The sequence below is a fragment of the Chlamydotis macqueenii genome, chromosome 4 (assembly GCF_036417535.1).
Source record: "Chlamydotis macqueenii isolate bChlMac1 chromosome 4, bChlMac1.mat, whole genome shotgun sequence".
Lineage (NCBI taxonomy): Eukaryota > Metazoa > Chordata > Aves > Otidiformes > Otididae > Chlamydotis > Chlamydotis macqueenii.
In genome coordinates this window covers 65,987,013-66,013,315 of record NC_141559.1, presented here as the reverse complement: position 1 = coordinate 66,013,315, position 26,303 = coordinate 65,987,013, and the positions used below count along the sequence as shown (strand labels likewise).

The 26,303-nt window shown below is 39.0% G+C and overlaps 1 protein-coding gene across 7 annotated transcripts in view; it reads right to left on the bottom strand.

Moving 5' to 3' along the window:
- The window catches only part of KCNIP4 (potassium voltage-gated channel interacting protein 4), a 457,716-nt gene that overhangs the window by 329,737 nt on the left and 101,676 nt on the right, over positions 1–26,303 (bottom strand). The window contains exon 1 of one of the 7 annotated variants that reach the window (XM_086746793.1): positions 14,204–14,358. The exons of the other annotated variants lie outside the window; for them this stretch is intronic. Within the exon in view, the coding sequence (XP_086602919.1) occupies positions 14,204–14,291 (88 nt within the window). The 5' untranslated portion in view covers positions 14,292–14,358. Of the gene's footprint in view, positions 1–14,203; positions 14,359–26,303 lie in introns of those variants that run through there. 7 annotated transcript variants of the gene reach the window in all.

Here is a 26,303-nt window from a genome sequence, read left to right as displayed (position 1 = left end):
TGCCAACGGCTTTATAGGACAGATGAATCTGGTACTCAATAACACAGATTTATCAGTATCTGTGCATATACACACATTTTTATATATTCATGTCACTCCTACTGCCTCTTCTCTATCCTTTGTCTTTTCTCCTCATCCTTGCTCTCCTGGGTACAGGCAACTGTTTTACTTCAGGTAGGTTTTCCTTAAAGTCTTATTTTTATATTTTCCCTCTCTTTAGCATTAATTTGCATCTAATTTTATTTGTTTGTTTGCATTTTTAGAAGTTATTAGCTGATTGAAGAAATGAAAAATCTTCTTGCCCTCACTAAAAAGCTCTGCTGCCTTTTCAGGGCTCCTGAGGAGATGTGCACACAGCCTACTCAGGAAAGTTAAGTATTAATTAGTTAGCAAGGTGGAATAGTTAAAATGAAGTCAGTCTCTGTTGAGACCCTGTCATTCAGAATTAAAATAGAGTTTGGTTTAATTTCCTTGAGAAACGTACTATGCTAAATTAAAGTAAGGTCACTTCAGTTGTTATTCTTCAGAAATGTTGCAGCTTTACCTAATATAAAGATTAAGACAATTCCTTAGATTCCTCTTATGTTGCTACTCCTTTCCTGAAATGATAGTGGAAGAAATTTACAGAAGTTGTGTCAGGCTGTAGCAGAGTAATTTGAGAGCAGCTTATCACTGGTGGCTACTATTTGTTTGTCTGGACACAGACACATGATATTTTGAGGTAGCTGACTAAATGAATATAATCATTAGACTCACATTTACAGTAATTAAGTAATTTCATATGTATTTTCTACATAAAGTTCTACAGTTTTTACTGCCATGGATTCCAGAAGCATTGTTGCTAGTGAATTAGACTGTTAGCGTACTGATTGTACTGACACAAAAGATACTTGAATATGAGCGCATTTAAAACTCATGAGTATGAAGAAAAATTATTTTAAAGTGTGTTTCTTTAAAAATATGTGTACTTATAGACTTTGAATGTAGAATTTAAGTAAAAATCGTAATTTTTCCATAATCCAGGAAAAATCTACACTATCAACATTAGCACTTACTATATGTACTCTACTTATTAAAAATGAACTTGATTTTTTTTTTTTTGCCTCAGGTTGGATGTACCTGAACACATGTGTCAGTACCATGTTTGACCAGCAGCTCTGCTCTCCCATTTGCTGCAGAAATGAGAGGCCTCACCTCACATCAAGTCCTTGTCCCAGGGGACTCAGCTGAGGAGAAAATTTGACCTGGGATTTTAAAGAAATTATTCTCTAACATAATTAAATCTTGCTATTAGACTGAAGAATCTGTGGACAAACTTTTGAGTTAATTACATAAAAGCCTAATCTGTATTTTCAGAGTTGACCAAGGACTCTTATGTTCTGCTGACCTTTAGAAGTTTTACCACAAATCCAATATAAATGATCAGCTACGACTTATTTATCATGAAATTAACTGAACTTTACCATGGCTGTATGCAGAAAGGCCTGTGCATGACAAATACTAAATGCTATCTGATTTTAATCACATATCTCATAAGTGATTTAAAGAATAGCAAATCTGACAATAAAAAGCAGACTAATAGAGACATAAAATTTAGTACCTCATCATAGAATTATTCAATTTCCTAATTAAATGAAGTATGAGTGCTGATGAAAACAGCCTTTTCCCCCATCCCAGGCACTTTTAATTTATATTTAAGTATTGTTACATTACTTAGATGGGCACTCTATAAAAGAGTTCAAGAGGGCAAATCAAATTATTACCAGTTTTAAAAGCAATAAAGCCTATCTGACACTGCCTCCCCCAATAATACTGCATATGCTCATTTTCAGATGATGTATTCCAACAACATAGTAATGATAAAACTTAATTTGTAAAATTATGGTATCAATATTATTTGGAGTAGAACTTCAAATGCAAAATTAATGACATGTTAGAGTTCAATACTGAAAGGTGTTAACAGGAACACAGGGTCCCTAAGAATATCTGCTGTAGCTTTATGTCCTAGTTTCGGCAGGGATGGAGTTAATTTCCCTCTCAGTAGCCGGTGTGTTTTGGATGTTTGGAAAATAAAAAAAAAAATCTTCTTTAATTTCTTCCAGTTCTTCCAGTAGAGTGATCCCCATATAAAGTTCAAAGTGTACAGATACTTTCATCATGCTACAGACTTCAGTTAAAAATACAACAGGCAAACTGACACTAAAAAAAAAAAAACCAGAATCTAAAGGTAGTATCTTAGTCAATGTTTAGAGAACCAACTGATCTAATTTGGACAGCTTTTTTTTTGCAGTGGAAAGTTCACAAGTTCAATTCCAGAGAGTTGTCAGTTTGTTTGGTTTTGTTTCAAATTACTTCAAATTAAGTATTTCAGTTTTGAAACTGAAAGATGTATTAAAGTGAATTGTGTTGTCTTCCCTGACAGGCTGTCATTATGAAAAGAGGCAAATTAGGAGTCTGATATCACACTAAGTGCGTCACTCTATTTAGTCAACATCTACACAAATTCAGAGAGACACAAAAATCTGCAAGCAGAGTTTAAATCAATGGGGTTATACACAGAAATCAGCTTCTTATCTGGTTTATAACTCCATGCAAACCACCTCCTTTAAACTTCTGGTGATGAGAGGAAGGGGCTCCGGAGAGATGACTGTTCAGAATGCTTTTTAGGAAGAGGCATGGGTTAGAGCTGTTAAACTGTGATACTGTACCATCCTTTGAAGCAGTGATATTATCCTAATTGCAGAGAAGTTTATTTTGACATAAAAATGTAACAATGATAGTACTGGTTCAGAGTAAGGATCCACCTAGCACAATATCCAGTCTTCAGCAGTAGCTATTAGTGTATGCCCAAAGAGAAGAAAAGAAACAGGACAAGCATATTGAATATTTTACCCATTTTAACACTTTCCCAGTCACTGACTATTGCAATTTCAGAGGATTTCTTACGTAAACTGCAGTTGATCAGGTTAGTGGCTCCCAACAGATTTTCCAAGCAGTTGCCTAGCTCATCCCTCTGAACTCATGTAGAACTTTTTGCACTTACAACACCCTTTAGTAAGGAGTTTCACAGGTTTATCAGCCCCAGGGTTTCATTCTTGACTGGTAATGGTAAGCTCACCACCTATCCATTTAGACATGAAGCTCATTTTGCCCCACACGCACCACTTCACATTAATCTACACTGAATTTTCCTCAGTATTTTAGTCTTTGAGAATCATTGCACAAAATCAGTCTACAATAAAAAGTCCCTATAAAAAAATGAACAAAAACTCAACAACCAAGAAACAGTGTGCGCTATAAGGTAGTATTTATTACAGTTTACATCCAAATTTCTACTCTAGGTATACTCTACTCCTTCTTGCTTCTACACTCCACGTTACTCTGTACAATGGTTCAAGGAAAAGTACGTACACAGTTAAAAACTGCATAAGGCTGAGATAGTCTGAATGCTGTCATTTCCTAACACTTTGTGCGCATGATTTGGTAACTTTAAGAGTTTCTTTAAGAGTATTTTTAAACATTATGTCAAGTGCTGTGTCCTACATACAGCTGAAGTTTCAATATTACCTTTATAAATTATGTCAGTAGTTTGGACTCCTACAAGAATGGCACAGAATGCAGGACTTCCAAAGGGAGATCGTTAAGGATGGCCATCGAATGCTTTTCAGTGTGTCATTTGTAAGAGAAGCTGAACTGTATCTCTGATTATAATTAAGATTCAGTTTTGGAATGAGAGAATAAAACCCTCAATCTTTTCAAAAGAAATGCTATGCAGCATGCTAACTTTGTCTGTCCTTTGCCCATTAACATACCACAGGAAATCTTAATACTTCAAAGATTACTCTTTTGGAAGGATCTGGAAAAAAAAAAGTTTTTGAAATAGGTTATATGGTGGAGTTAATGTATTAAGAATTTGGGACATTTGAGCAAAATATTTAAATATATTCAAGAGAACATGCTAAAAGATTAGGGTATTGCCTTTAGATCCCCTACTTCAAGACATCCTTCTACCCACACAAATTTTTCACTACAGCTTCAGTCTTCTGTGATGTTCAGTCAATCTGCCATATGCAGGACTATAAAATTTGAAGTTGAAACATTTTGCACAGCACTGAGTTTTGCAGATACGGCTTAAAGGAAGAGAGAGGTATGCAAATTGGCAGATGCAAAGGCAGTCTTGTCTAGACCCCTTTCTGAAGAGGGGGAAATTCATAATTTGTGAGTGATTAGCAGTGGTTTGTTATCATACATTTTCTAATTAATTACATTACTTAAAATCTGAGTGATCTTCCACAAAAACCACTGGAAGTTCACAGTAGGTCTGCAGCTGCAGTATGCGAGATGTACATAGCTAGAATTTATTTTTTTGGGTGAGTTATGCACTGAGTTATGGCATTCCCAGCATCTCCCAGAATTTCTTTTAAGCTAACCACTGCTAAGTTCAATGCATCTTAGTCATTTGTCTCAGAGTACTGTCTACAGTACAGTCTACTTCTAAACAAGAAGCCTGTAGGAGAGGTCCTGTTTCTTTAGGATAACATAAAAAAAGGTGTTTTCAAAAACCAGGTACTCAACTATGCAATAAAACAAAAATCCTAACAACATTACAAGAGGATTCAAGCAAAATTAAACGAATATATTTGCTAAGAGGACTTAAAAACTCAGTTTAAGTTTGGAGGTTTTTTTTGGTTGATTGGTTTTTTTTAAAGGTATTTTTCTCTCAGTATCTGATATTTTACATTTAGGTGTCTCAGTCAAACAGTAGTATGAAACCTATTCAAAATGAAACTTTGTAAAATTTCTGCACCTACCATGCTCTCCCACAAAAGTGATTTATTTGAGGTAGACTAACACCAAGACTGCACCAGCAAAAGTTGTCAATGCTAATCAGGAAACCAACAAACCATAAAATACAATGTAGTACTTCAAATTAAATCTTGATTGGTTTCTTTGAAATTAATGAGGCTTCTTTTCCTAAACAGGACACGACAAAGATTTCACCCTTGCACATTAGAACTTGTGCAACTACATACAGAGAGAGAATTATAGCACCTCTGTATGTGAAAACTATCCGAGAACCTAGAGGTTCAAACTACCTCCCAGGCAACAGAGATACGGACCTTAAATCTGTAATTCCTTACCATTTAAAAAATAATAATGAAAAAAGACTAATCGGGTTGATGAACAATACTGACTTGATATGAGAAGAAAAAAATATTTCAGCAATTCAAACAAAAAAAAAAGCATTTGGAAACATGAAATATTTTCCCATGAATGCTGACATTTTAGCTTTTTCATGACAACTTCAAGCTACAAGCTCCTTTTATATAATTTTATTTTGGATCCTATTTGCATAAAAAGGAGAACATACTTTTCATCAGCTCTCTTCGTCTCATGTTGTTTAGGACTATTTTGATAATTTGGATTATTGTTTTCTTTTAATTTATTCTACTTCTCATTTTATTTTACATATATTCATAGAATCATAGAATAGTTAGAGTTGGAAGGGACCTTCAAAGGTCATCTAGTCCAACCCCCCTGCAAGGAGCAAGGACATGCCTGACTAGATCAGGTTGCTCAGAGCCTCATCCAGCCTGGCCTTGAATGTTTCCAGGGATGGGGCATCCACCACCTCTCTGGGCAACTGTTCCAGTGTTCTACAACTTGCATTGTAAAAAATTTTTTCCTAATATCCAATCTAAATCTACCTCCTTCTATTTTAAAACCATTACCCCTCATCCTATCGCAACAGGCCCTACTGAACAGCCTCTCCCCATCTTTCTTGTAGGCCCCCTTGAGGTACTGGAAGACCGCTATCAGGTCTCCCCGGAGCCTCCTCTCCTCTTCTCCAGGCTGAACAGCCCCAACTCTCTCAGCCTGTCCTCATAAGAGAGGTGCTCCAGCCCTCTTATCATCTTCGTGGCCCTCCTCTGGACCCTTTCCAACTGGTCCATGTCCTTCTTATGCTGGGGGCTCCAGAACTGGACACAGTACTCCAGGTGAGGTCTCACCAGGGCAGAGTAGAGGGGGAGAATCACCTCCCTCGACCTGCTGGCCACACTCCTCTTGATGCAACCCATGATGTGGTTGGCCTTCTGGGCCGCAAGGGTGCATATTTTCAATAGAAGTTAATGGAACATTATTAACCTGCATTCAAAAATGGTAATTCATCTCCCTTGGATGTTAAGGTTCCATATATTAACCCCATAATAACAAAGTAGCCCTGAATAAAACTTTCAAATAATTGTTTTTTCTAATTATAGATTTTTGTCCAACAGTCACCTGTAACTGTTACTTCATCTCTGGCTGAGATAAGCATTGTTGTTAAGATTTTTAATGATGAACAAAGTCCTTTTATTATAATTTGGCTCTATAGTTCAGAATTTCATCCTATGAAATCAAAGTAGAGAACTGAAGAAGATGGTAAAAATTATATTCCCAATTAGAATTGATGAGGAAAATTTTAAAGTGTCATCAAGGAAATTTACTCATTAATGTTTCTTCACTGTGCTTTCTTCATTGCACACTGTAGGGTAATTAAGCAGCACAATTTTTTAGATGTATTTATGCACAGTAAGCAGTGCTGTAAATTCTCTTCTCTCAAGAGTCTACCCTGTAATATTTCTTTAAAATAAATCTTCTGTTTACACTACAAGAAAACATTTGAGAAATGAAAATTCATTACAGTGGACATACATCAGTGCCTGAACATTTGAAAACTGTTGCATTACAAGATCAATTAAAAGAAATGCAGAAACATTTTTAGGGGGTTCATATAATACTGTCTTGTGTGAGAAATACTCTTCTTTTTAAAGGACACCACAGTGACTGCTCCATTGTGAGAGGAAGGCAAGAGCACAGTTAACACATCTGTTTGATAGACCTCATTTTCCCCTTTAATCAAATTCACCCCAGAACACAGACAGCTTTGCAGTCGCAGCACTAAAATCAGTTTCACTCGCGAAACTATACAAGAATGCAGAAAGGATGAGCATAGCACGTCTCTGCTTAGGAAGGAGCCCGTGACATCTCAGCACAGGCCAGTATGGGAGGAAGTTTGGCAAGACCTGAAAGAAGCAGCAATGAGATCCACGCCTGCAGCTCGTGGTGCTCTGGTAAAAAGCAGGATGCCCCAAGCCAGCCAGGTGGTGGGGTCCAGGGTCACTGCGTCTGCACATGCTTTCATTACAAGGTTTGGAGAGAAAGGGAACCAAACAGAGGTCCAGGTCTAAAAGTGCAATTCACTGAGGGCTGAAAGATAGATGTTGAATTACATATTGGTTGAATGACCTTAATTATTCACTGTGATAAATTGGCATTCTACTTCACACTCCTGACAAAAAAAAAAAAACAAAAAACCAAAAAAAAACAAAAACCAAACACACACACAAAAAAAACACCACAAACCAAAAAACCCACAAAACAAATCTATTTGAAGATATCTGATGAGCAACTGACCCTTAAATGCATCTAATCCCTGTATTAGACAAAGGCAGGTGCAACATCCAAATACACACTGACAATAATTCACCTTCTAATGTTGCATACCAGTTTCTCAACATTTGTTAATTTGCCATCATCTTTTCCTGGGAGATGCATATTTAAGAGTACTTATAGAAGGCTCAGTTTTCTTGGCTGACTTTAGGAGTATCTTTGAATTGGTGCATGGATGTCCATGGAACAGTTCTGGGAAACATCAAGTTCACTTTGCATGGGACTCTGGGACCATCATCAGTTGGTCCAATCAACAGTTTCTGGTGCTTCTGGTAAGGTGATGGCTTATTTCCACTTTACTTTGTACAGTTTGATATAGTACAGCAACACAGTTTTTGCACTTGTATTTCTTTTGTAAAGGCAACTGGGAATTATTTATTCCCTTTCATGCTTTCTCATGAATAGCTGCAGTTCTTATATGATTTCCTTTAATCTTTACTTTCAGAAAATACAAAAAATATTCCTGCAATTCAGAGGTGGCCTTAACAAGTTAGTGTAATTACTTATTCATTTACTTTGCCATGTATTAAGCTAATAAATCTAAGTGAACGCAAAAATCATCATGGGTCTTTCAGAAGGTTACATCAAGGTTAAATCAAAACTGAACTAGAATGTTAACAGCTTAGTTTTATTTGTATTTTTCCTTTTCTATAAAATCTTCATCCTATTACAAAATCCATTTCACCAAATGCTTCACAAATTCTCATTTCTATTTTTCAAGCTTGTTTTCTGTTCTTTTGTCAGTCTTGTACAGTTTACCTCAAGAAGCTTTCAGAGGCCACAGCCCTAGTGATGAAAAATAGTCTCTTTATATGGGATTTCTATATAAGGGAAAATATAAGGAAGTTTCATTTGATAAATCATTTTAGTTCATCATACCACTTTCAGTAAAACCATGTCAGAAAGTATAAAAAAATAAATAAAAGCCGTTCTTTAGAACCACAATTCCTAAAGTCTCCAAAGGAAACAGATTTGGGGATAGATGCTAAAGGGCCACATGGATGTTTTTGCACATCACTCCAAGCATGCCAGCAAAAGCACAGCTCTGTCTGCTGAGGACATGAAGCAACCTCTCACTTCCAAGCTCAGAAATTCAGAAGACCAGTACAAGAGAACTGGGGCTTTTAAATTCCTCAGCTCACCTAACTGTCGGACATCACTGGCTCAAAAGGTGTTTGATCAACCCATTAATTAGTGCCTGAACTGCCCAGCCAGCCTTCAGCGCAGCCACATACCTGTGCGTGCCTGGCTGGGACCTGGAGCAGGGCAGCTCAGAGGTCCTTCACAGCAACTTGTGTCAGGGACAGGTGGATTGCCTCGGGACTGTGACTGCTGCAGCCCTCTGATTGTTATCCTCCACTACTTGTCTGCCAGAATCTCCAAGTTCCTTTGAGCTTACCTAAATAAGCCGTATGTAATAGAATTTGCAGCATATATGGAGACTATCTGCTCTGCAGCTCATGGAACAGCATTTTAAATATTGCCAGCTATATTAAATTATAAAAAAAAAAAAAAGTACTTTTACAGATTTCTTTTACAAATTCATAAGCATATTCCGTCTTCCACTTAGGAAACTGGAAGCAAAATGTCTTATGAATATTTACATTAAAAAAAACAGTTAAGAGTAATTCCAGATTTTTGACCTCACTGAATAGTTTTTTGTGACTTATCACAAACAAAAATTAACATACCAAAACAACATGGAGGAAAGCGCATTACTAGAAAACAGAAGTAGTAAAATTTATGTTAATAATTCAGGAATATTTCCCTCATTGTTATTTAACTTCAAGGTCTCAAGGGATCACCTGAGAGACAGAGTGACAGTTGTTTGCTACACCATCCAGATTTTCAGCATCACTCAAAGTTATGCAGAAGTGACTGCATAGAGAAAGGTACGCTAAATTAATTTCAGGATCAGTTTTATTAAAGGAGAAACTTCTGCGTTGCATTAGAAGTACAATACTTTTTCATCTCTAGTAATTCTTCCTAGGATTGGGAAAGTGATTTAATCAATTGTTGAAATAATTTCATCTGCCATATTTAAGATGTTTGTGTGCAGATAAAATATGAAGTGGTTTTAAGTTTCGTGCTTTAAATCTGAGAAGAAAAAGAGGAAGAATGCAGTATACTTAAATGTAAGAATTAAGAGCTAATTAGTCTCAATATTCTCTTTCATATAACCTCTTCACTGCAAAGAAAAAGGTTATTCTGGAATATTTACCTACCATCACTAACTAAACAATTACATTCTTGTAAAATATTTTAATTACTCTATGTTTTTAAGCAATCATTTTCATACTTTCCACAGCTTAACTGAAAAAGTTGATAATGGGAAAACCCTGATATATTGCTAGTAAGGCTGGGAGTTTTACATTCATAGCCCAAAAGCCAGATCCCATCTTCTGCTAGCTTCTGTAGAAAGAGTGAAAATCCCAGTATATCACCCGGATTTTTAAGAATCTTTCCATCAATGCATCCACAACATGCAAACCTAAAATTGAAGACTTAAAAGTTGAAACTTTTTATTATAATAACTGTGGAATCCACACCACAGACTGGAACCTAGAATAAAATTTTAAAATTGCCTTGTGAATGTGTTGTTGTGGAATGGAGTAGGAAAAGGGAACAAGGCAGGAAACCTGTCCAGTGGGACATTCAGTCTCAGTATTCCCCCTCTCTTCCTGAACTGGAACACGAAATGAGACACTGCCTTCAGGGTGATTCACTCTATCCGTAACAGAGAGCCAACACAAAACATTCGGGATCTCTCCATGCGGCTGGGATCTATTCTGACATGCTCTCTGCTGAAGATGAATGTCAGTAAGTGGTGTGATGATGACACCTGTTCTTAGGACAGTTACAGATCTCTTTACTGAGCGATTTCATGGACAGCAGTTTAAATACCAGGTCTACTCTCTCCCCACATGAATTCCCTAATCATCAGAAAAGACTTAGGCTCCCCTGTTATTACCCCTTTGTGGTCCTATGATATTTACATGCTGCTATATGATGCATTAAGAAGTGGAGTGAATTCTTATCCCTACTTCCAGATTTTTGAAGTATGGGCATTCTTGTTGGACATAGAGGAGACATCTCAGTCCTCTTCAGGCTAAGTGGAGTCAGTAACACAGATATCTCCTTTCCTGGTAGGCAGCCTAACCAATAGGTATTTAAATACTCCATCTTTCCAGAGTATTCATCTAAAGAATCCATGTGCAATGAAGTGAGCAGCCTTGGAAAGCATACATAATAAACTGCTATCTCAAACAGACTCAGGCTTTAGGCACTGGTACACAAGAGAACTGCAACAGTCACAAGAGTACTGTTGTGAGGCCCTGGATGCCTCTGTGCTACTGCCTCCCACACCTTCAGATCTAGGCTCAGATGATGTCTTCCTCTTGGCAGTAGGCTAGAAGATATTTCTGTGTGCAAACAGGCAAAATTTAACACTGAAAATTAGCAGAAGGTAATCTAGTTTCTCAAAGAAAAAGCCACCAAAAAGTACAGCCTGCATTCACAAATAGAGGGCTTTTTTGGCTAAAAAAAATCTCAAGTCTGGGATCAGTGTTATTTTATATCAATGGCATCAATCTCTAGAGTTAAAAAAAAAAGATAAAAAAAAAAAATCTATAGCTTCATCTAGACAAGCCTAGAAAAGTGAGATTACTTCAGTTTGTTGGAGAGAGAGTACAATTCCACAGCGTTGTTCTCCTCTTGCTTCTTTCTTCATAAAGGCATATGCTAACAGGGAATCTGGATCTGTCCCAGAAAACCTAGCCTCCTTTATGACATTTAATATGTCATATCAGACATCTAATAAGAACATGCCTGAAAAGGACATACTTGTGAAAATTTACCACTGAACTCAGTGACAGTTTTGTTTGTATCATCTCTTTAATCCCCATACTTTATCAGTTGTGACAGTTAAGAAAAATTTCCTAGCCATTGTCCTGAAATTATGTTTTCTCCATTTCAAAATAAATTGTTATCTATTTCTTCATCTCACAATGATTTATCTTGCTATTTATAATACACAAATTCATGTTGCATCTGAAAACTGAAACATTCTCAAAGGCAGTGCTAAGTTATTTACGACAATGTTTCAAAGATCAGGCACTTCCAACACACCTCAAGAGGCAGCAGGCAATAAAATAGAAATTGGTATAATATTTGAAAAATACTGTATTCAAGTATTTAAGGGAGTCTGTTTGAGTTGTGGAAACAAATCAACTTAATATATAGCAGAAATGATGGAAAATAAAAAAATTACTGAAAAGAAATAGTTTTTAAACAAAGTTTCACTACATTTTGCTGTCCATCGTAGAAACTTGCTGTAAAAAAAAAACAAAAACCTAGAAGAGATTTGGATGTATTCAGGGAGAAACTCCCACTTAAAACCCATTGTAAAGATTTATACAGTATTTGCCTTCAAGTAAGGGGGCAGTTTCATGAATATTGGTTACAGCTGAGTTGAATATTAAGCACAAGTCCCTGTTTATGTGCTATCAGACAGTTACATGAAGTAATTTTTATTTTAAATATTGAGATTAACAACAGAACAGGTCTGTAGCACTGTAGATGATTATGAAATGTAAGCAGTAAAACCAGTGACTTCTTAGTTGGGCCTATAGAGCCAGTAAACCCAAGCACACTGTTTCTGATAGCTATCCTACATTTCTTGAATGCTCAAGATAGAAACAGCAATATCTTTAGTATACAAATTAAAGTATAACTTTCTAACACTTTCAACTAGGCTTCTTCATTCATCTTCATTAATTATCAACTAATTACCAACATAATGAATTACGCATCAGATTTTTCGGGGGAACAGTAACTGGTACTGCAACAGTTGAGGTTAATGAGTAGTCTGGGCGATGCAAGAAGTGAACAGTGGAGCTCTACCTCTCTCAGCAGTTCAAGTACTGTCATATTATACTGATCTCATTTGCTACACCATTTGAACACAATGAGGTCTATTAACCTAATAATAGTAGTAAGATACTGTTGCCCGTAGTAAAAACTAACTGAAAATTTCCCAGGAAGTGTCTCAGTCCTTATGAGTTCCTAACAGTGGGGTTTTCTGCTTGCTTGTTTCCTTTAGAGGAAATGTGTTTCATACCACTCTACTTGGCTTTCCGGCAATTTGGCATTTATAATTAAGAAGCACATTTTCAATGAAATAACTTCTTTTAGTAGTAACATAAGAATCATTATCCACAACAATTCTTGAAAATGGTTTTGAGTTGTGAGCTTAGAAAGTTTGCAGTACAAATGTCAGTCTGAAAATTAACATAGTGTGCATCATTCGATAGATAGGAAAGGAAAAGCTGGGGTGACTTTGTGAAAAAGGAGTATTGGTACTTTCATCTTCCCTTGTATACTATTTAATTTCCATAACCACCCACAGGAGCAAGAAGCCAGCATTTCAGAGGAAACTGAATTGATACAATTCACAAAAAAAAAAAAAAAAAGAGAGACCACAGTAGACTAAGAATAGTACAGAAAATAAACTCAAGGAAATTTTTGTTAAGACACTCAAAGTTATCAAAAAGCTGTATTAGATTTTCACAAGTCACAAGCATCCTATGAAATACTCACTGCAAATTTTATACTGTGATCTTTATAGCATGATAACCCCAAAACTGATAAACTGCATGCAGCAATGCTTTAAATTATTACTGAAGAGTCAACTTTGCTCTCAAATCTTTCCATCAGTGCCTAAACTGAAAACAAACAAACAAAACCAGAAAACCACAACAAACAAAACCAGAAAACCACACCAACCATCCTATCAGCAGAAACTTTCAGAATACTTGTATTAAAATGAATGACTTAATACTCAATAATCACATTAGTATAATTGGTTATTATCTGCTGATGCTGGACTTGCACCTCTGCTTGATGATTTTTCCAAGGAGAAAAAAAAAAAAAAAATTGAAATCTAGGAAAAAGCACAATTACATTTCATAAATACAGAATGAGATCTTGTAAGCTATCATATTTGTCAGCTGTTGGGAACAGTTGCAGAAAATGCTGAATTGTGAGAAAAGTATATTTTCCAAAGTGCTAAGAAAACTATACCGTTTATTCAGTCTAGCTTAGAAACCTTATCTGGTCCTGTACAATTTGTCCAAGGTTACAGGAAGAAAAAACCTACATAAAGTTGACAGCCATTTATATTTCAAATTCTCTAAGGGCAAAAAGCACAAGTGTTATCTGAAGTTTGCAACAAGATACTATAACATCATATTGACACTTTGCAGTTGACTTGCACCTTAAGCAAAACCAAGCCTCTAAGAAAAAGAATGTAGTCTGCTTGCCAAAGTAAACCAGTTCAAGAAAGAGTGAAAATAAAAAGCATGAGACCCCTCCCTCGTGAGCATTGTGCGGATACTCTGCATTACCTTTACTGTACACAGGTGGACAGGTGAAAGCACGTACCCTCATGTTCCCATTTGTCTCACATTCCAATTTGGATTCGGGCGTACAAACGCTTACAGACCACGACACTGTCCAAACACTGTAACATAAGACTATGCGTTCTGGTTTTATTATGCCCTGCCACAAAATAGCTCGGATTTCTTTTTTATTATTATTTACAAGATGAAAGGAATTACAACATAAAACAACGCCATCGCTATATTGCCCTTAGGCAGTTTGCTTGTTATCATGCCGCACAGCTCGACCACAAAGAAGAAACAGCCATTACCTGTGTGAAGAGAACCTGTGATGAGCCTGAGGAGGTACTGGGCAAATTTCAGTATTTCACGCTTACACCGCTTCCTACAGCCGCTCATCTTAGGCAGCCGCGTATTCCTCCCAGCAGAGCCAGCAGGCTTGGCCGACGGCAGAGAGCACTCGCTGCCAGCAAACTTCTGGGGCAGTTGGCAGCCTCACCGCCCCTCGCCTCCGCACAGCCGAGCAAACCGCCGGCCCGCCCCAGTTCGCCCCCCGCCCCCCCCAACCCAACCCCGGTGCCCGCACGCGGAGTCCCGCCGGCAGCGGGCGCGGACACAGCAGGGGCGCAGCCACCGCCACCCCCGCGGCCGCCGGACCCGCCGGCAGGCGCTGCCCGCCCGCGACTCCTCGGACGGCTCCGCGGCCGCGCAGCCCATCGGCTGGGGCGGGGTCGGGCCGCCCCGCGCAGGCACACGCCGACACGCGTGGGCTCCGGGTCTGCCTTCCCGCCGCGAATCAGCTGGCGAGCGGGTGGAGAGCCAGCGAGGGCACTGAGCATCCCCCAACAGTTCTGGATTGTTGTGGATATAAGGAAAAAATTTTTTACCATGAGGGTGGTGGAGCACTGGCACTGGCTGCCCAGAGAGGTGATGGATGCCCCATCCCTGGAAACATTCAAGGCCAGGTTGGATGAGGCTCTGAGCAACCTGATCTGGTTGGAGATGTCCCTGCTTCTTGCAGGGGGGTTGGACTAGGTGACCTTTGAAGGTCCCTTCCAACTCTAACCATTCTATGATTCTATGATTGCCATGTTGCTGAGGGGAGGGAAAACCCCATCTGACAGCAAACCCTGACGCATTAGAAAGCACCTCAGCACAGCATCACGCTGCTCAAGGTCAGGAGTGAAATCAAGGGGTCAGGCTGGAGGATTCCCCACTGCGTTCACTGTGCACATCAGCCACAGGACCTCCAGCCTGCTGTAGGTCATGGAAACCCCAGGTCATTGCACAAGTGCACGGGAGGAATGAAGTAACAGGACCTGAAGAGGTACCTTTGTGCAGGGAGCTCCCACTGCTCTCCAGCTGGCTGCCCTGGGACAGCTGGGAAGCTGGCTCTGGCACAGTTAACATTTTGTACTTAGGATCTCCCCAAGAAAGTCTTTTTAGGAAGCCACATGCATTCCTTGCTATTCACTTATAAAGTCATGATTTTCCAACTTGCGTGAGAAGTGTTTCCTGTTAATAAAAATGGTCTGCTGAAGTCTTTATCCATGACCAAAGAACCCAAAGAATACGTTTTCATTGCCTTTGGAGTACTTCTGTGTACTACATAAACACAGAGAACAACTCTATTGCATTAGGCATTACATTGCATCACCATCTAATACAGTTAAAAGAAGACAAAGAACCCATTAAGGAAAAGCTTAACAGAAGAAAATCACTGTCTGATCTAATTTTAATGACGGCATTGACCATAAAACATTTTGGTGGATGCCTTTAAAAAATTACAATAAACACAAATGCACATCTTCAAGCTATTCTTTGTATTACACACCGAGCAGAGATAAATACATTATAGACACAAAACATCAAAGTATTATCAAAGTTGCAGTTAGATGACACAGTTTCTGTGTCTGCTGTCTAAAACATAAGCATGCTGTCTCATGCTTCCAGTGAGGCTACATACTTAATGGAAAGAACCAAAATGAAATAGCTCCCAGAAACCCCCAGTTTAGGCCAGTGAGAGATTTAGCCTGAGACAGAATTGGGCAAATTTCAGTATTTCATGTTTACACCACTTCCTACAGCCACCTATCTTAAGCAATAACTATTTTTCTGGAAAGAAAGAAAGACAACTTTATCAAGAAGAGTTTGACAAAAACAAACAAATAAAAAAACAAACACAAACCAAACAAAACCAATAAATTCCGAGCCATTAGAGATCACAGTCTGCCTTACAACTTCTAAACGCCTTTCGTCTCTGAAAAGGGAATAATTTAAGTAGCTAGTGGAGGTAAAGATATAGTGAAAACAGAAGTGTACATCTCTTCTTTAGAATGGGATAGAAAAGGCCAATGCAAATGGTTCTCAGCTACAGTCCTTGACCACCTTAATCCTTTCACATTTTTAATTGCTTTATACAAATTTCACTAGCAATGTTACTTTTAAATGAAGAACGCAAGTATTGGTTTTCTACGGCTTTATAGAACCGTGTATCACTTACACCACATTTTGTTATTACTTCCCCCTCCCTCCGCCAAAACAAAGCGGCATCAGTACCGACACTTTTTCCTAAACCTTTTACATTTCAACGCAGCAATAATTGCTACCTAAGAAAGAGTTCATGAAAGGTTTCTGACCAGTTTCACTAAGAGGCTTTCAACAAACAGTGCAGTATTCAGACAGAACTGAATTCACATCTAGCTCCCAGTATTTCTCTGCTCAGCACAAAAGGTTGCTTACCCCAAAATCAAGTAGAGCAGATCGGGGAAAAGTGGATAGGAAAATTACAATCGAAACTCGTGATAAAGCTGTCATGGTTTTGCTGTCAAATATATTATAATGAAACAATATGAAATACAGTTGGAGAATATAAACTTTATATGTATATCTATGTAATATATATGTTTGGGTTTTTTTAATTGATGGGACAACACTAGAGCCCTCAGTGAGAAAAAGTCTCTTTGCACTGAAGTATATATTTTTTAATATCTCTAAGCTATATCCACTCCTAATAATTCATAATCTATAGACCTAAACTAAAACCTATTAAAAAAAATTTTTAAAAAAATTATGCACATCAGATGGATATGGATCAAATCCTATAAGTTCTGACTTTGGAATCAGGTATTAGAAATCCGGTTTTAAAACTCACTAAGTACAATGGAGAAGGAATAAAACACATGGACACACACACACACACGAGGTTTTCTGATAGTAGGAAAAGTAAATGGAAGGAAAAAGTAAACCTTTTTTTGTAAACTCCCGGATTTTCAAACTGTTTTATCCACTCTGGCTGATGGGGTCCTAGAGCAACACAAAACACAAATTATTTTGTTTTGAAGTACTTGGAAAGCATTAAATGACTGGGGAGGAAACATATGTGATTTTTTAAGAGGACTGTCCATAATAGCAGTTTAAATGAAAAATGGAAAAGTTTCCCTAAATGTACAAAGTGTACTATAGACCTGTTAAGACAAATTAATTGTTAATAATCAAATACTTTCCTCCTTTGAGGATTTCTAAATAGAGCTACAAGAAAAAAAAAAAAAAAACAAAACAACTTAAGAAAATCTTTGTCACCATGGCAAGAAAAAAAAAAAAAAAAAAGCACAAAACCACCAATTAATGAAATTCAATTCTATAGAATCTTGCATAGATGCAATTCCACATGCATTTTCAGAACTTCAATTGGGTTTTGGCATCACTAGTCTATCCCCCAGGCACACCAGTTGGCAATTGAAGTGCACCCTAACCACATTCAGAGAGGGGTATACACTGATGTAGCTTCAGTCTCACACTACAAAAGACAAAACTATGCAAATCTTGTAATTAAGAGCTGGTCAGTATTAGCAGGTACGTAATCAGTATTTCTTCTCTGGTTCCTATGTAGGAACAATATTTCAGTATAAGATAAAACAATCAAAACCAAAGCAGAAATCAATTAACAGCAATAGGAAAACAAGGGAAAAATCCTCCCAATTTTTATATTGCATTGGTTGCTAGGACAATTTAGTCGTTTCTTCAAAAAATAACAAAATAAAGTAAAATCATCCCTTAAAATACTACAGAAGAAATTAAATTTGGCTATCATCATCTTAAATAACAATGGCAAAGACTCAGCTTACAAAAAGCACAGTATAATAGTTTAAGGAGAAAAAAAAAAAAACATCACAAATATTTGACAAGAAGAAATCCCTGCAAAAAGAATGACAGTCCACACCAGATAAATTTGCTAGTCTGGTAACAAAAACACAAGAGCACAAGTTGAAGTGACATATACAGAGCACAAGTTGATCAGCTTCTTGGAGACAATTTCATAGAATCATTTGCACTGGAAGAGACCTTTAAAATCAAGTTAAATTGCTGACCTAGCACTGTCAAGTCCACCACTAAACCATATCCCTAAGCACCACATCTACACATCTTTTAAATACCTCCAGGGATGGTAACCCAACCACTTTCCTGGGCAGCTTGTTCTGATGCTTGACAACCCTTTTGGTGAAGAATCTTTTCCTAATGTCTGATTTAAAACTCCTCTGGGGCAACTTGAGACCATTTCCTCTCATTCTATCACTTGTTACTTGGTAGAAGAGACCAACACCCACCTCACTACAACCTCCTTTCAAGCAGTTGTAGAGAGAGATAAAGTCTCCCCTCAGCTTCCTTTTCTTTAAACTAAACAATCCCAGTTCCCTCAGCCACTCATCATAAGACTTGTTCTCCAGACCCTTTACCAGCTTCATTGCCCTTCTCTGGATGCACTCCAGCAACTCAATGTCCTTCTTGCAGTGAGTGCCCCAAAACTGAACGCAGTAGTCAAGGTGCAGCCTCACCAGCACCAAGTACAGGGCCACAATCACTTCCCTACTCCTGCTGGCCACACTGTTCCTGGTACAAGCTGGGATGCTATTAGCCCTCCTGGCCACCTGTGCACTCTGGCAACTCATATTCAGATGGCTATCAACCAACACCTGCAGGTCCTTTTTGGACCTGGCCAGTTTTTTACCTGGCGAAGAGTACACCTGTCCAAGTCATGAGCAGCCAGTTTCTCCAGGAAAATGCTGTGGGAAACAGTGTCAAGGGCTTTACTAAAGTCCAGGTAGATAAAATCCACAGCCTTTCCCTCATCAATTAAGCAGGTGACCTTGTCACAGAAGGAGATGAGGTTAGTCAAGGAGAATCTGCATTTCATAAACCCATACTGCCTAGGCCTGGTCCCCGGCTTGTCCTGCACATGCCTGATGTGCGCACTCAATATAAACCACTCCATAGCCTACCCCACACCAAGATCAGACTGACAGGCCTGTAATTCCCTGTATCCTCCCTTCCTGCCCTTCTTGTAGATGGCCATCACATTTGCTAAGCTCCAGTCAGTGAGGCAGGACTGCTGGTAAATGATGGAAAGTATCTTGGTGGGCAAATCCACCAGCTCCTTCAGTACCTTCAGGTGGATCTCATCTGGCCCCCCATAGACTTGTGTGTGTCTAGGGAATGTAGCACGTCACTAACTGTTTCTCCTTGAATTATGGCACCTTCATTCTGCTCCCTGTCCCTGTCTTCCAGCTCAGGGGGCTAGGTACCCAGGGAACACCTGGTCTGACTATTAAAGACTGAGGCAAAGAAGGCATTAAGTACCCCCGCCTTTTCCTCATCCTTTGTCACCATATTTCACCTTGCATCCAGTAAAAGATGGAGATTCTCCTTATCCCTCCTTTTGTTGCTAATGCACTTACAGAAACATTTTTATGGTCTTTTATGGCAGTAGACAGATTAAGTTCCAGTCAGGCTTTGGCCCTTCTAATTTTCTCCCTGCATAACCTCACAACATCTCCTTGTAGTCCTCCTGAATTGTATTACCCTTCTTCCAAAGGTCAGAAACTCTCTCCCTGCCCACGTGTCCTGCCCCGCCCCCCCCCCCCCCAACGCCAAGTTCCAGCAAAAGCCCTCTGTTCAACCAGGTCAGTCTTCTTCCCCACTGGCTCCTCTTTCAGCACACGGTGACATCCTGCTCCTGCATTTGTAAGATTTCCTTCTTGAGGAATGTCCAGCCTTCCTGGACCCTTTTGCCCTTCAGGACTGTCTCCCAAGGGACTCTGTCAACCAGGCTCCTAAACAGGCCAAAGTCTGCCCTCTGGAAGTCCAAGGCAGCAGTTCTGCTGACCCTCCACCTTACTTCTCCAAGAACTGAAAACTCAATCATTTTGTGATCACTATGCCCAAGACTGCCTTCAACCATCACATCTCCCACAAGTCCTTCTCTGTTTGCAAAGAGCAGGCCCAGCAAGGTGCCTAGCATAGTTTTCTTCTTCAGCTGTGTCAGGAAGTTCTCTTCCACACACTCCATGAACCTCCTCGACTGTTTCATCTCCACTGTATTGTATTTCCAGTAGACATCTGGTTAAGCTGAAGTCCCCCACGAGAACTGCTGCTTATAGAATGTTTCATTTGCCTCTTCATCCTAGTTGAATGATCTATAACAGGCTCCCACCATGGTATCTGCTTTGTCTGCCTTCCCCCTGATTCTTACCCATAAACACTCAACCTTATAATCACCATCACTAAGCTCTAGACAGTCAAAACACTCCCTAACACACAGGGCTACCCCACCACCTCTCCTTCCTTGCCTATCCCTTCTGAAGAATTTATAGCCATCCATTGCAGCACTCCAGTTGTGAGTCATCCCAGCATGTTTCTGAGATAATGACCAAGTCATAGTTTTCCTGTTGCACAATGGCTTCCAGCTCCTCCTGTTTGTTGTCCATGCTGTGTGCATTGGCATAGATGTACTTCAGTTGGCCTATTGATCCCATCATCTTTTTGAGGGAAGAAGCCTCAATTCCTATTTGACCATTCTCAGGCACTTCCATTGTTTCTAACATATTAGTAACACTTGTGTCTTTGCTACCAGATGGCTCTCCATTCCCTACCTCCACTGCGACAGCAAACAGAAGGACTTTGCTAGCATGCCATCCCTGCAACATTGGTGTGTCGTCCCCAGGATTATCTCTAAAGCCTGGTTTTATCCCTTTCACCCTTCAAATCTAGTTTAAAGGTCTTTCAATGAGCCCTGCTAACTCCTGTGCAAAGATCGTTTTCCCCCTTTGAGACAGGTGTACTCTGTCGCCAGCAGGCCTAGTGTCACATAGACCACCCCGTGATCAAAAAAACCCCAAATTCTGATGGTGACACCAGGCTTGGAGCCAGGTATCAATCTGCCAGCTCTTCCCATTTCTTCCCTCATCATTCTCTGCAACTGGAAGGATAGAGGAGAACACTACTTGTGCTCCTGAAGCCTTAACCACTCATCCCAAAGCCTTGAAGTCTCTCTTGATTGCTCTTGGACTTCTTGTTGCAACTTCATAACTGGGTACCTGAAAGAAAAAAATCAATAATGGATTTGAGGGCCACACCAGCATCAGAAGTTTTGTCTTCACATCTTTAACCTGGGCCCTAGGGAGGCAGCAAGCTTGCCTAAGAAGTGGGTCCAGTTTACATGCTAGGCCTTCTGTTCCCTTCAGAAGGGAGTCTCCTATGACAATGACCCATCTTTCTTTCTTTTATGGAAGCAGTTTTGATGCAGGGCATAGGCCAACTTAGCCTCGGTGACACCTCCAAGCTAAGATGAACCATCATCCTCATTATTGTTCAGTTCCACTTGCAGAGCTTCATACCCATTATTCAAGGGCACCTGGGAAGGTGAGGTAGTCACAGAGGAGACACACCTGCTGTGCCAAGCAGAAACTTTTCGCCATTGGCCACTATCCTTGTTGTTTCCCCTCCTGTTTACTGGCACTCCCCTAAGGGCTTCTTTTATACCTGTGGAGGGGCTTAACCCCACCCAGGTCTCATCAGCCACTGTCCCTTGAGCTTCTGGCAGCCCTCTCAGCTCCCCCTGAGGTTCTGTGGTTCAGGAACCCGCCCATGCACTACGTAGAGTGCTCCACTGTGGATTGTGGTGGCACCGGAGCTGCTCACCTCAGCAACTGAGACTTAGATTTGCCTTGTATACCTCCTTCATCTGCACACATTATTTAAACATTCTTCCAGCTTCAAAGAGCAAAATCTCCTCTTGAAGTAACCTGTGCTATTGACTAAGAGCAAACTGAAGTCTTTAACAATAACAACATCAACTCAATGAGATGCTTCAGCTGCCTCAGAAAGGGTCAGGAAGTCAACCAGGAGCACTGAAAACCTGTGTACACAGTTTCCTTGCTGTTGACTCCAGAGGCATGTGAGGGCTTTTGTTCTTAATGCAAATGCTGAACTCCACAAGTCAACATTTCTATCAGAGGATTTCTAACCTCCTTATTTCAAAGAACAGAGAGCATATTTACAACCTAGCACATGGCAAGAAATAACAGATGGGTAGAAACAAACAGATGCGTGAACATAAGGTAACACTGAGGTGTTTACGATCAACATAATAAACAGCTGCCACAAGCAGGTGACCATCATCAGATCTCCTTTCAGTTGGTCCTTGTCTGTCATAAAAGTCTTAAATCACAGTCACTAATGTATTTGTTTTAATAGCTCTTCTCTGGACTTTTACTTCTTGATTGTACAGTATTGTGTACTAAGGTGTCCAAAATTTGCCACCATTATTCTAAAGTGGATGCAGCAGGATCAGAGTCCTTCATCACAGAAGTCACTGGAAACTGCAGAACTAATTCTAAATTATTCACCATGTCTCTGAAAATATCAGCCACCACTTTTAGGCACAGCCAATGAATAGCAACAAAAATTCTCCTGCATTTCATTTGCCCAGATTTAGTCTGGATATTAACACAAAGTAGAGATTGTTATATGCTAGAACGTGAGGAAGGGATGCATGGATGCAGATATGTGTTCCCTTCCTAACTGATTAGTAGTAATGTGCTAGCTAAATTTACCTGGTTTAAAATAGTTATTGCTCACTGCTGTCTGTCCTGAATGTTATAGCAACAACAAGGAATACAAAACTTTCTTCTTCTTCATCCACTCCCTATTAAAATGGATGTCCACATGGGATGCAGAGATTATCTTGTTCTGCTTGTGTGGTAATAGTATCTTCCACAGAGCCCAGGACAGATATAGTGAGGAGACTGACAAGGTCCCTGGTTATGAAGATGGACTTTTTTTTTTTTAAAAAAACCAAAAAAAAACCAAAAAAAAAAACCACCCAACTCTTCATAGCATACTTTAAAAGTTCCTAGTAGTCCAACCCCTATTTATCCAAACTGCATGTAATGTTTCTTAATGTGGAATCCAAAATAAGAAATCTTTATCCTGGCCTATGCCACTGAAAATTAATACAGTCTTACTGCTTTTGTCTTTAGTTTTTAACTTCTGAAAGCTTGCTAAGAATAATATCCTCAAAATCAGACAGCTCTATTGCTGTGCTCAAAATAGGACTACAGAGAAATAACTGCTACCTCATGCTGCTTGCATAATATCAACAAATTATACATATGCTCCATTCTAATAGCTAATACCTGCATAAAATAAACTACTTCCGTCGCTGTTATAGTTCCAGACTCTATAGTTCTAAACTTAATTTTTTATTACCTTTATGGAGCTTAATAAAACATGGTGGCTTAGCCTGCCAGAACATAAAACCTTTGACCAGTGTAACAAAAACACTTAAAACATTTATCTATATTATTTCTAGCTTCCCTGTAACTAGCTGCTGTCAGAATGCCTCTTTTACCTACTCAGTGTCCTTGAAGCTTACCCCAAGGATTCATTTTCACAGAACACTAAGATGATACTGCAGACAGTCAACTAGGAGCTACGGCTGCCCCAGCCTCCCACACGGTCCTCAGTTGCCCAATTAAATATTCATCACTCCAGAATGTTGCAGTTTCAAACATGAGCAACTCTCCAGCCTGACCTTCCACAGCCAGCCTGCAGTTTGTGCTGGAGAATAAACAAAACTGGAACTTAACTGCTGAAACATAAAATGGCATAATGCAGTTTTCATGTTGCACATTAAGTTCTGTGCATAGACTGTAAAATTCTCACTGCAGAAGCTAGAGTACTATCTTTTAACATTCAATATAAATTGAGTATCTGTACGCAAAGCTAACTATAAAACCTGCATGGGTAGTGTTATCAATAACCTTTCTGCAGAACACTAAAATCTTTTCTTCCTTATTATACAGACCCTGGTTTTTACGTACAATCATATCTTCCAACTTAAAAAAAAGAAAAAAAAAAACCAATTGTAAGTATTTTCAAATACTTACATACTACTTGATTGAGGCATACTACTATCAACAAGTATGTGAGTTGGGGGGGCGGGTTGTGGCTTTTGGACTCCTATCTTAATTTCACATACCCCATTTATATGAAATTTGCATTTTGCCTCCAAGGCAAAAAAAAAAATTACTAAATCTAAGTCTCTACTCCGTGGAAAGAATCCGGAGTTATTACAACACAGTTTAGTTGTACTCAATTCTGCACATACTTTCTCTTCCACTAAATACAGATGTAAGTTGAATGGAAAAAAAAAATCAGAAGGAATCAACTTCCCTGCTATAGAAACTACAGCCTTAATAGTCTACAGGTTCCATAGATCTTTCAAAATTTGATGTACCTAAAGCATATCCATATCACATCGATACACAATAAGAATTTTGAAAAGCTTCCATTTCGACCCCAACAGCTACATTAACCTGTTAAAGAAGAAAAATATATCAGAAATCGGGTGCAAACATCTTTTGTTTATGCATGCTAGCTACGCAGCATTCTTCAGAAGACAGAATAGGCATTGCACCAAATCAGCTATAAGAAGTCTGTAAACATAATAAATGCATGTACATGTACAACTTGAGCCAGTAAGTACAAATATTCAAGAGAAGCATGCTTTCATATATATGTATATATGTAGCAAATGTGTGTATATATATTTATATAAAATATAAATGTTTTTTTAAAAGTTTGATTTCATAGCCTCAATAATGTATTCAGTCATCTGTGAGAACCTTTTTGCCCCTAGGATTTCCCATAAATGGTCAAAACTTATATTTCATCTTCTGAGTCAAGGGCTTCCCTAGAGTTTTCAGAGATTTTCTTTCCCCTGGCATTTTTTTTGCTAGCCCAAAACAATTGCGGATGCTGCAGAGGTTGCAGATGTGGCTTGATACCATGATTAAACTAAAAATTAAAATTTAAAAGGTGCAAATCCTTAAGTCTTTGCATTGTTAATCTGGCATGAATTGCAATACATTTGGGTGGATGTGCTGCAGCTACTACATCAGGGAGGAGAAAAACAGAAGATATGCTACACCCCAAACAGTTCTTCAAAGCCTACACCTTTTGGTTGATGTAACTTTGAATCAGCTGTTCTTCATCCAAAATTTGATTCTCTTAATTATTTCATATGAAGTACAAACGTTGAGACTACCACACTGCTAGGCCTGTGGTATCCATCTTTTCCCTCCTAGCAGGATCCTGCAGATAGCGAGAAGACAGACAGTCTGTCAGCATTCCTGTGGGATCCTTCAGTAAAGTCCTTTGGGGAACACGATCAATTACTTGTCTACTTCAGATTTTCCAGAACTGTTGTGATTGTAATACTGGCCCATAGATCTTCCTCCCACATAATACAGGTGATTAGCTCTCCCAAAGTATGCCAAATTTAGCTCAGACAAATAAGAGAATCATTTTAAATAAACTTAGAATTGATCTGATCCTATCTATGGTCTGATAAGCCTGAGCTAAACCTTGCTCATGGGTAATAAGAATGGTTTATATAGAGAATATATGCTCAGAACTCTACCACTCTAAAATAAATAACAGTTTTTCTACTCTGCACACTTATTTTCATTACATGCAAATTAAAAAACACATTCCACAAATTATTTTGTGATCATCTCCAGTCAATTGAAAATTCATCTACATTTCATGCTATGGATAAAGCCTGAAGGAGCTACCCACTGTGCACTTCAGATAGGAAACAGTGATCATGGATATAAATCAGACAGTTTGCATACTGATCTAGCACTGCTGGCCCTGTAAAGGAAACACCTGAATCTGCATTACAGTCTTGAAGTTGCATACTACATACAGCTGGTAGATTTTGGTGTCCTTATACAATATCTCAGGACTATCATCATTCATTTGACTTCCTACCTCCTACCACATATTCTTTTGTGACCACCACTTCTCCAAGAAGTATGGCCACAACTATTTTCAGTGTTAGGCAAGCTTCCCTTACCTGTCTTTCTAGTACTACTTTAAAATCAGTCCCCAAGGACCAGAGATGGAAGGAAGCAGAATCAAAGTAAATCTTGGAGATTAAAAGCAGAGGAATAGAGCAACCAGGGAATTCAACCTCACATGACCTACTGGCATTAGTGAAAGACAGAATTTTTCGTTCCCAGCTGGGAGCACTTGGCAGGGTAAGTACTTGGGACCATGTGTTTGAGA